At 45.7% G+C, this 12,500-nt stretch overlaps 1 protein-coding gene across 2 annotated transcripts in view; it reads right to left on the reverse strand.

The window, feature by feature from the left end:
- Positions 1-12,500, reverse strand: part of jade2 (jade family PHD finger 2) — a 63,835-nt gene that overhangs the window by 50,876 nt on the left and 459 nt on the right. For both annotated transcript variants that reach the window (XM_030793559.1, XM_030793558.1), the window contains exons 2-3: positions 8,538-8,623; positions 187-344 (exon numbers count right to left, since the gene is read on the reverse strand). In XM_030793559.1, the coding sequence (XP_030649419.1) occupies positions 187-344; positions 8,538-8,623 (244 nt within the window). The remainder of the gene's footprint in view (positions 1-186; positions 345-8,537; positions 8,624-12,500) is intronic.

Consider the following 12,500-nt stretch of genomic DNA (forward strand, 5'->3'; position numbering starts at 1 on the left):
TGTATTGCGGTTTCGGGGTTTCGGTTTCAGAACCATTAGTAGTTAGACAGGTCAGAGCTGGAGAATGAGACACTGATTTCTCCTGTCTCTCCAGTGTCAACATCAGACCCGGGAGGCACAGACTGGACATACAGTGTGAGGTGGGCGGGGTTTGTATAGGATGGTGTGGTTGTCATGGTGACTGACCGGACTACGGGTTCGGGGATGGCCTCCAGGCTGGCTGGGACCTGGACTCCTTTCTCCCACTCTTGCCTCCACGGGTCAGACAGCACATAGTATTCTTCTGGGCTCAGCTGGGCCGAGTCTGGCAGCTTCATGGCCGTGATGAAATCCGTCCGGAACACCTGCGTGAACAAAAACAAAACCCTCACGTGAATCTCCGAAAGTCACGGAAATGACTCCAGGCAGGAGTCAGGCTCCCAGAGCACTACGCTAAGAACAGACAAATCTGGTGGCCCAGCGTATGAGACCAGTGCACTGACAAACCTGAAAGCCCGAGAAATAATCCGGCAAGAGTGGAGGCTTCATGTCAGTCCTGTAGACAGTACTGTACTTGGGCTAAATGAATTTGATTATGTGCCCCACACAACTACACCCAGAGATTAGTCATCTGTTCTCCTTATAACTACTTCCTTCAACCCAAAGCTACAGAAAGACCATCTGGTTATCTTCCCTAGGGTTAGGTTTTATTGACAAAACTTTCTATCACAGTATGATTTTCAGTTTTAACAATAACATACATTACCATGGCATGCACGAAGCGATGCCTGATGTATAATTTAACGCAGGCAATTACAGATGTGAAAATACAAAGTAGATCAATCGACTAAAAAACAGACTGCTGAGTGCTATCCAAACCATCTTCAGTTTATTAACACTGCTAGATTTCATCACCTTTTCATCAGACCCATCACCCTCACTCTAAGGCTGTTTCACCAGACTGCCTTTATCATTTGCTCCATGAGAAACTGATGGTGAGTGTGATGTCTTTAAACAATCAACAGTCAGGCATCTGCCTGAGGCTGCTCCTCAGTGCAAACAAATCAGCACCAATAACCGTCTGAGGCCTGCTGGAGACAGGGCTTAAAGGCCCTGGTGCCAAAGCTGGCCAGCCCAACACTCAGTCTCATACTATATCCATCTACCTGCAAACTGCCTATGAATGAATAAGTGCAGAAACCAAAGCAACGTCCAGTCGATCAATGATGTTTATGATGTGAACAACGTTTTCTGATACAGTTTTATCTGCACTGATTTTTACACTGTGGCAGAAAGAGTTTTATTTCGGGTGACTGATTCAGTCCTGGTCTCCAGTGGCCGGGCTGGTACACGGAGAGATCAGTCAAGGCTCCGTCTAAAGCTTCTGTGTTCGCCTCCAAAACCTGCAGCCAATGGTCTTATCAGTCCGCTAATAAGCCACATGACACTTTGTCAGAGGGGACTGCTTGTGTCATTGGCTGCCTTTTGAAGCAAAGCAAGAGCAAGAGCCAGAGAGAGTGTGAGACAAAGAGCCCAGATTAACATCTGAACTGACCGCTGCTTGTATGTCCAGCGCACATCAGCTCTGACCAAACACAGATGCATACCCTGTTTGTGCTGGTGACGGTAAAAGAGACTCACTGCATCCGGAAATAGGAAAACAGCATGGCAATGGCTGTGGACAAAGGTGCTTGGCTCATCAGGGCAGATAATTAACGCCATGTCATCAGCTATAAGGACAATCAGGAGACGAGCAGCTTTCTGTCCATCCAACTGAACACTGTGTCCAGTCAGTTTCAGAACAACGTGAATTTTTGAATGAACTATGAGGTAATGAAGTTCACATGGTGTTCCCTCTCTCTCTCTCTCTCTCTCTCTCCCTCTCTCGCCCCTCGGACGAGCACTGCCCGCCTAGCTATCACACTCCTCTGTCACCACAGGCTAGCCCCAGTCTGTTTACCCAGCTCCACCACTAATTAATGTCAGGAGAAGAGAGGTACAAGGTCCTTGGTTATTAATGTGTGTGCTCCACTCGCTCTCTCATACCAAACGGTATCACTGTCCACCGGCAGCTGACAGCAGAGCCATGGCTGACCAGACACACAGCTAAGGATTCATTAAAAAAACAAAACTGCATGACTTTGTGAACCTGTAACAGGAGAGTGTTTTGCGACACAGACAAAAGACTGCTCCTCTGCACAGACCATGGTTTGTGTTGGATAAAATTGTAGCTGGGTTTCAGAAGTAGACCTTCCAGTGAGTCATCAGGTCTCTATCATTCATCAAACCATGAGTGGGCTCCAGCAGCCCAGAGGCAGCTCCTGTTCCATCACTGAACCAAGACACACACCAGCCTTACAAGACTGTCCTCTCATGCCATCGCACTTCAATTAATTCATTTTAAAAGGAAATACATACACTGTTGGGATATGACCATGGGCCTCCACTCCCCAATAATCAACCAGTGAGTCAATGCCAGGGAGTCACAGCCAGGGAGAAGCTACGACAGAGGGCCCACGCTGATCCAGGATCAGCTCCTCATCATCTCACGCCAAAGTCCCGTCAATCATCATGCTTCTCATTAAATCAAAACAACTGGCCAATATTACCCCGGCCAGTACAGCTGAACATGATCCCACAACAGCACTGTGCATGTGCTACGTCCAATTAACAACAAACACTGACAACTACTGTCTTATCTCCACACTGCCAGGCATTCTGCTACACCTCTCCTCTGCAGTACCAGTGTCTGTCATTACTTTACCCTCACCAGTCTACACTGCAGCACCAGTCTGTCGTTATTTTACCCTCACCAGTCCACACTGCAGTACCAGTCTGTCGTTATTTTACCCTCACCAGTCCACACTGCAGTACCAGTCTGTCATTACTTTACCCTCACCAGTCCACACTGCAGTACCAGTGTCTGTCATTACTTTACCCTCACCAGTCCACACTGCAGCACCAGTCTGTCGTTATTTTACCCTCACCAGTCCACACTGCAGTACCAGTGTCTGTCATTACTTTACCCTCACCAGTCTACACTGCAGTACCAGTCTGTCGTTATTTTACCCTCACCAGTCCACACTGCAGTACCAGTGTCTGTCATTACTTTACCCTCACCAGTCTACACTGCAGTACCAGTCTGTCGTTATTTTACCCTCACCAGTCTACACTGCAGTACCAGTCCACAGCCACCACTGGGCATGTGGTGATGGAATCATGAAGAAACAGTTATGTGGGGGTCACAAGCTCAAATTCTCAAGCCGTTAGCATTTACCCAAATATCAGAGGGGAGAAAAAGAGACACTCCTCCTCTATCCCATAAAGCCCTGGGTCTGGACCGACAAAAGTCCTTCATGTCATGGGAATGGAGTCAAAAGCCGAAAAATACTTAGCCTCTGCATTGTCCAAGTTTTAACAGACTCAAGCATTTCTGAGATTCTAGTGATGTGTTAAAGAGATATGGCAAACTGTCATTCATAGACAGAAAGCTTAAAACTGAAAAGAAAGTGAGAAAGGAGAGATGCTAAATGCAGGAGTCATGTACCACGGGACAGTACCTGGGCGTGGAGGACTGGGATAGGGACCTCTGATAACTGCTTTGCTACTAACATCGTGTTATTTCATGCCGACTTGTCTTCTTGAACTGTCATCAGCATTCTCAAGAAAAAAAAAAAAAGGGGCTGAGGATGATGATAAACTAACAGTGAAACCAAAACTGACAGTTCTAATATTTCACCCTTAGTCAACCGGCGAGCGACTTAATCGCTTACGGTTGCAGCAGTTTTGTTTTAAAAAAAGAGATCTTTCTTTTCGGCTCCAGGGTGCCATGTTCTCTTTTTTGCCCTGATGTGCCTGCAGCCCCTGTGCAGACAGCACTCACAATAATACAGAATTTCAGCTGTACTTTGTAGAACATGGTGGTGCGTGATGTTGAAAAAATGATCCATTTAGAGTTAGGGTTGCGTACCGGTTCCTATACGATCAGTATCTACTGGAACGATTCCTATACGATCGGTATCTACTGGACCGATTCCTATACGATCAGTATCTACTGGACCGAAACGCAACGCAGATTTCGGTGCCTCCTTCCGGTTCCACTTAAATGCCTGGGCTATCGAGTTCATTTGCAAAGACCGATAAACGTGAGCTGTGTAATGTATGCTTCTATGGGCTAATAGAATAAGTCAAAGACAGATACCCAAAAAAAAACCCCCTAAAGCCGACTGGACACTGCCATACTGCTGGACAATAGCAATCTAAGAAACGTCAACACATTTCTGTCCGCACAGTAGAGGAGAAAACCAGAAACCAGGTATATTACTCCACATGATAATACCAGTGTGTGTGTGTGCGCGTGTGCATGCATGCGTGCGTGTGTGTGTGTGTCTGTTAGAGCGAGATAGTGAAATTATTAACTGTACTCCTGTACAGATGTTTAAGTGTACTTGTGTCCCATGCTCCTCATCGCATATGACCAGATAGGCGTGTCCCGTTCCGCCCATCAGATAGGCGTGTCCCACTCTGCCCATCAGATAGGCGTGTCCCACTCTGCCCATCAGATAGGCGTGTCCCATTCTGTCCATCGCGTATGACCAGATAGGCGTAGTTTTCGATCAGTTTAACCTTTTTTGACCCCCCGGTGTAAACAACTCTGACTAAGACATTTCATTTGTTTGTGCAAGTAACCAAAGCTGAGTAAAAAGTTCAGTAGTTTCTCTTTAATGTCTTCACAGACAAACATTTTGCCACAGTCAAGCCGAATGTGGCAAACAGAAGCATTCTTAAGAATGGCCAGATAGGCACTGGTGTAGCCTTTCTATGGCTGAGTATAATCACAGTGCTCTGTTTATGTTTCAGTGTAACCAATCTCTCTGTGACGAGAGTGGTTCTCGGAGGCGGGGGAGCACTGAGGGAGCTCTGGGTTTGCCAGCTTCACACTGATGAGGGCGAAAAGGTAAGACGCTGTATTCTAACCATCTTCTCATGCGCTTAGCTGACGCACTCACTTCACCAGAGACTACTGCTGATTTCTGCGGTTCCATGAAATCAGACATCATGCTTTTGTTTTCCTAATGACGTACACGGACCGCTGCTAAAGATCTCCATTTTCAGCGGCTCATGTGCTGTGAAGGCAGCCAGCCTGGTGCAAACCGACCACACCCCTAATTAATGCCTCTGTTATTCGCGCCTGAGTATCACTCTGTCCCGTTAAAAAGCGCCCAGAAAATTCCCTCGTGCACCACGGAAAATGCAGATAATCAAGTGCACATGAGAATCTGTAAACAAGGAGAAGCTAATAAGTAAAACGCAATTAAAACAACATTAAACAAAAACCAGAGAAATTTTGAAAAAAAAAAAAACGCAACACGTATAAGGACCTTCATTTCAATGGAGAAGTCATTCATCTGGGGTGGAAAAAAAAGCCATGAGTTGACCAGTAGAGGTTGATGTATCAGAGTGGTGAGGAGAGATAAGGACACACACACACACACACTCCCAGACGGGAGATGAATGTTTTGATAAGCAGTCTGATAATGGCAGACCAGGATCTGTGATTCACAACAGACTATTAAACAAACAATGTGCACTTCTGGTTCCTCTGACAACATTCCTGCAGCTGTTTGCAGCTGGTTGCCATGGTTCTGCACAGCTGTTTCTAGCAGAGGCTTAACGAGTCTCCGCAGCTGGTGTGTTGTCCTCTCTCCCCTCCTGAATTGTGGCCCAGCTGATATCTGTGGGTCAAAGAGGAACAGGCGTTCCTTTGCATTTATCACACCTGCCTGCTTGCACAAGCCACTTCCTTCCTGTTAACAGCTTGTCTTGTTGGGTTTGCTATTTGGTTAAGGAGTGCACGTTAAAGCACCGCGTTCGACCTCTTCTGTGATACTTTCTCCTGGATCACTTCTCAGAAGTGTGAAAAACATCTTTCACACACACAGACCATATACAGGCCATTTCACTCTACCAATTCTCCTGCTACCAACACACAAATACCTCCACATGTACCTTACCAACAGACAAATACTTCCACACAGACCTTACCAACACACAAATACTTCCACACAGACCTTACCAACAGACAAATACTTCCACACAGACCTTACCAACACACAAATACTTCCACACAGACCTTACCAACACACAAATACTTCCACACAGACCTTACCAACAGACAAATACTTCCACATGTACCTTACCAACAGACAAATACTTCTACACAGACCTTACCACCAACAGACAAATACTTCCACACAGACCTTACCAACACACAAATACTTCCACATGTACCTTACCAACAGACAAATACTTCTACACAGACCTTACCACCAACAGACAAATACTTCCACAAAGACCTTACCAACAGACAAATACTTCCACAAAGACCTTACCACCAACAGGCAAATACTTCTACACAGACCTTACCACCAACAGGCAAATACTTCTACACAGACCTTACCAACAGACAAATACTTCCACACAGACCTTACCAACACACAAATACTTCCACACAGACCTTACCAACAGACAAATACTTCTACACAGACCTTACCACCAACAGGCAAATACTTCCACACAGACCTTACCAACAGACAAATACTTCTACACAGACCTTACCACCAACAGGCAAATACTTCCACACAGACCTTACCAACAGACAAATACTTCTACACAGACCTTACCAACAAATACTTCCACACAGACCTTACCAACAGACAAATACTTCTACACAGACCTTACCAACAGACAAATACTTCCACACAGACCTTACCAACAGACAAATACTTCTACACAGACCTTACCACCAACAGGCAAATACTTCCACATGTACCTTACCACCAACAGGCAAATACTTCCACATGTACCTTACCAACAGACAAACACTTCCACACAGACCTTACCAACAGACAAATACTTCTACACAGACCTTACCAACAGACAAATACTTCTACACAGACCTTACCAACAGACAAATACTTCCACACAGACCTTACCAACAGACAAATACTTCTACACAGACCTTACCAACACACAAATACTTCCACACAGACCTTACCAACAGACAAATACTTCCACATGTACCTTACCAACAGACAAATACTTCCACACAGACCTTACCAACACACAAATACTTCCACACAGACCTTACCAACAGACAAATACTTCCACATGTATCTTACCAACACACAAATACTTCCACGCAGACCTTACCAACAGACAGATAAAGTCACACACACTGTACACAGACAGATCTCCATTCCATACCAATACTTCTGCATTCATTTAGTCTCACACAAACACAATTATATAAGCTTCGAGTTGCCACATGACTAGAAGCAGATTCACGTGTACATATCTTTTATGGGCAGTTAAGTTCCCAATAATGCCATTCAGTTAAATCAGGCCTTCTTCCCACCTGTATGTTAAGACTGGACTCTGAGACCTTGGCTCCATTCTGAGGTTGTGTGAGTGGGAAACGACCATGTGTCACTGAGCTGACTGTTGAACATAGGGACTTTCAAACGCACGGCTGAAGAAATGGAGATTATATTCAGTTTGCTCACGACAAAACCATCTCCACTTTAATTACAACAGGGCCCCCTCTGTTTGTTTTTCTTTAAAGAAATGAGAAACTCATTCAGACTCAATCAGCAGGTCTTCCCCTGAGGGTCTGTGTCAGTGACTCCTTTCACAGGTTCACAAAACAAGAATTCACACAGGCATTAAAAAGGATATTCACAGTCTCTCAAACCCCTTCTCTCACCACTGGTCTCACACAATACACTGCACTTCACCATGTGTTCTTTTCATTACTGGCCTCAAGGTTTTTATTCACATATTCTCTACACCCAGAACATGAACAGCTCTCATTTTAACCAAGCCAAAGACAAGCATCTCACACAGTTGTGTTTATCACATAACCAGCTATTATACAGTAACCATACAGACCATCAACACAACAGAGCGAATGCATTAGTATCTCTCAAAACACAACACACACAGATACAAACACACACACTTATGCACGCACACACACACACACACACACACACACAGATACAAACACACACACTTATGCATGCACACACACACACACAGGTACAAACACACACACTTATGCATGCGCACACACACACAGATACGAACAAACACAAACACAAAGACAGACACATGTGCACAGACACACACAGATACGAACAAACACAAACACACACAGACTTTGTGCCAGCAATGATCTGCGGTTCATGCCTGAGGGACCCAGCAGGGGTCAGGGGTCAGGGGTCAGGGGTCATATCTGGATTATGCTAAGTCGGCAGGATCCATATGTGTAAAGTAAATCTGTATGTTTATAGTTATGCTGTATTTCATTCACATACACACACACAGTGTTGACAGCTACAAAGCAGTGAATGAATGGAGAACATTCCCTCCCACCTGAGACACCTCATCACACCTGAAACGTAACAGCCCTGGGGGGGTGGGGGGAGGAGAGATTTCTCCCCCAGGTGAGGAGCTACCTGCCTGGCCCGTCAACCATCACTCGGAGGAACACTCACCTCAGACGGTTTCCTGTGTTTCTGCCACGCCCAGGTGCTGCTGGTCCCCATGTTCTTGGAGGACCTCGACCAAGTGGTCACGTGACCTGCAACACAACACACAAGTTATTAACACACTGGACACAACCAAACACACTACAGGACCACAGGGTAAGATCCCCACTGCTGACACACTGGCCCACTCTGACTCCCACTCATTAATGAGCAGTCATCCACACTCAACAGCCTGTCTTTAAAACTAGCAGCATCAACTGGATCCAAGCAACCACACATCAGTGGGAAAAGCCTGTTCTGACATGACCGTTTTATTTTTCATCCTCTTCAAAATCTCAAAAAAAAATAAAGGTTTATTCGCGAGTGGATTAGTAGCATGGTACATCAGCATAGCTTGAGTTTCAGTCTATGAAGAATTCGTGTTTTGGGTGAAAAATATGCCTAAAATTCCAGTGACGGTCCTCATCAATGCTTCAGTACAGATTATAATGAGCCAATATGTCAAAAGGGCATGAACTCTGACCTTAAAGCACACCCCAGGTCTGACAACGCATAAAACCCAAAGACGACCTGCCTTTGGCTAAAACCGTCAGTACACTGCTCCAGTGTGACTGAAACAGTGAATATTTAATAACTCTACACCGTTATGTCTCCAGTGATGCAGAATAACAATTCTTTTCAAAAGGTACCCCTCAGATTTTGCTGATGCTATTCTCACTGAAATTTCTCACAGTGTTTGCACTGCAGACTGATGGGTCTGGAGAAATGACACTAATGTCTGTGCGCTCTTCTCTTAGTTCACCATCTTCTTTTTCATTTGGCTTGATAATATACACTACCTGTAGTCTGAAGGGACTTGCCGTTGAAATGCTCGGGCCAGAGTGTGTCATCTGTGAGTGTGTGAGTGTGTGTGTGTGTGTGTGTGTGTGTGTGTGTGTGTGTGTGTGTGTGTATTTTCTCTGGCAGCACAGTAACTGATGCCCTGTGAAACGTCCCGAGCTGGTAACACATACGGGTGACTGGTAACACATACGGGTGACTGGTAAACACACACGGGTGACTGGTAAACACACGCGGGTGACTGGTAAACACACGCGGGTGACTGGTAAACACACGCGGGTGACTGGTAAACACACGCGGGTGACTGGTAAACACACGCGGGTGACTGGTAAACACACGCGGGTGACTGGTAAACACACACGGGTGACTGGTAAACACATACGGGTGACTGGTAAACACATACGGGTGACTGGTAAAATGAGGGGAGCAGCATTCGGTTCTTTCTGAGGGCATTAACGGCCAGTCTCAGCTTGGACAAGATTCCACAGGGATCTGAAGCAGTACCACAGATCTCAGTTTCACTACAAGACTCAGAAACCACCCAGGTCACCCAGGGCACGGTCATCCTGACCGCTCCAATCTCTGTAACCACGCCTCAGCATCCCCGGTCTCCATGCTAAGGCACTGAATACACCTGTACCTAACATATCTACTGTGTGTGCCCTGTATATTCCCATGGCACTGAATACACCTGTACCTATCATATCTACTGTGTGTGCCCTGTATATTCCCATGGCACTGAATACACCTGTACCTATCATATCTACTGTGTGTGCCCTGTATATTCCCATGGCACTGAATACACCTGTACCTATCATATCTACTGTGTGTGTGCCCTGTATATTCCCATGGCACTGAATACACCTGTACCTAACATATCTACTGTGTGTGTGCCCTGTATATTCCCATGGCACTGAATACACCTGTACCTAACATATCTACTGTGTGTGTGCCCTGTATATTCCCATGGCACTGAATACACCTGTACCTAACATATCTACTGTGTGTGTGTCCTGTATATTCCCATGGCACTGAATACACCTGTACCTAACATATCTACTGTGTGTGCCCTGTATATTCCCATGGCACTGAATACACCTGTACCTATCATATCTACTGTGTGTGCCCTGTATATTCCCATGGCAGGAATACACCTGTACCTAACATATCTACTGTGTGTGTGTCCTGTATATTCCCATGGCACTGAATACACCTGTACCTAACATATCTACTGTGTGTGCCCTGTATATTCCCATGGCACTGAATACACCTGTACCTAACATATCTACTGTGTGTGTGCCCTGTATATTCCCATGGCACTGAATACACCTGTACCTATCATATCTACTGTGTGTGCCCTGTATATTCCCATGGCACTGAATACACCTGTACCTAACATATCTACTGTGTGTGTGCCCTGTATATTCCCATGGCACTGAATACACCTGTGCCTAACATATCTACTGTGTGTGTGTCCTGTATATTCCCATGGCAGGAAAGTGTGTTCCACCTTCTTCCTTTTCTCTCTGACTGGGCACTTACAGATCCTTGTCTGGTTAGTGCTGTCTCCTCCAGACGATGAGTCTGAACTGAAATCTAGCCAAAGTGCCCGAATGCAAAAGCTACGAGGCGACCGCTCGACTAACCGCAGGCTATTTCAGTACAGTCGGCTTTGGTTAAACGATGAGGAATCTCAGTGCAGAGTGGTCTCCTGGGGCAGAAGGCACTGATCTGGATAAACACCTAAAGGTCGGATTAAACCGTGTGTGGGTGTAGGCAAATAGGCCCGTGGCATGGCCGTTTCCCATAAACCATCACTAAACGGAGCATTCTCCCTCAAGCCTGACACACACCAACACCCAGACACTTTTCAGACAGGAATCTTCCAGTCATGGCAGCCAAAGTCACAAGTCATTCATTGTCATTATGACCCTAAACATGACGGGATACAACAAGTTAAACCCTGTGAATGTTAAAATGTTAAATGTTAAACCCTTTCTCTCTCTCTCTCTCACACACACACACACACACACACACACACAGAGACGGCTGAGCTAATACTCGTCAAATGAGACAGCAGTGCAGGAGGTCAGGAGTGTTCAGTGAGTGGAGTGATGTGTACGTGTGTTACAGTGGTGAGTAGAGTGATGTGTACGTGTGTTACAGTGGAGTGATGTGTACGTGTGTTACAGTGCTGAGTGATGTGTACGTGTGTTACAGTGTTGAGTGGAGTGATGTGTACGTGTGCTACAGTGGTGAGTAGAGTGATGTGTACGTGTGTTACAGTGGAGTGATGTGTACGTGTGTTACAGTGGTGAGTAGAGTGATGTGTACGTGTGTTACAGTGGTGAGTAGAGAGATGTGTATGTGTGTTACAGTGGAGTGATGTTTACGTGTGTTACAGTGGAGTGATGTGTACGTGTGTTACAGTGGTGAGTGGAGTGATGTGTACGTGTGTTACAGTGGAGTGATGTGTACCTGTGTTACAATGGAGTGATGTGTTCCTGTGTTACAATGGAGTTATGTGTACGTGTGTTACAGTGGTGAGTGGAGTGATGTGTACGTGTGTTACAGTGGTGAGTAGAGTGATGTGTACGTGTGTTACAGTGGTGAGTAGAGTGATGTGTACGTGTGTTACAGTGGAGTGATGTGTACGTGTGTTACAGTGGTGAGTGGAGTGATGTGTACGTGTGTTACAGTGGTGAGTAGAGTGATGTGTACGTGTGTTACAGTGGAGTGATGTGTACGTGTGTTACAGTGGAGTGATGTGTACGTGTGTTACAGTGGTGAGTGGAGTGATGTGTACGTGTGTTACAGTGGTGAGTGGAGTGATGTGTACGTGTGTTACAATGGAGTGATGTGTACGTGTGTTACAGTGGAGTGATGTGTACGTGTGTTACAATGGAGTGATGTGTACGTGTGTTACAGTGGTGAGTGGAGTGATGTGTACGTGTGTTACAGTGGTGAGTGGAGTGATGTGTACATGTGTTACAGTGGTGAGTGGAGAAATGTGTACATGTGTTACAGTGGAGTGATGTGTACGTGTGTTACAGTGAGTGGAGTGATGCAAATGTGTGGTTTGGGTAAAACAGACTACACCTCACACAACAGTCATATACATACAGGCTC

The sequence above is a fragment of the Chanos chanos genome, chromosome 16 (assembly GCF_902362185.1).
Source record: "Chanos chanos chromosome 16, fChaCha1.1, whole genome shotgun sequence".
Classification (NCBI taxonomy): domain Eukaryota; kingdom Metazoa; phylum Chordata; class Actinopteri; order Gonorynchiformes; family Chanidae; genus Chanos; species Chanos chanos.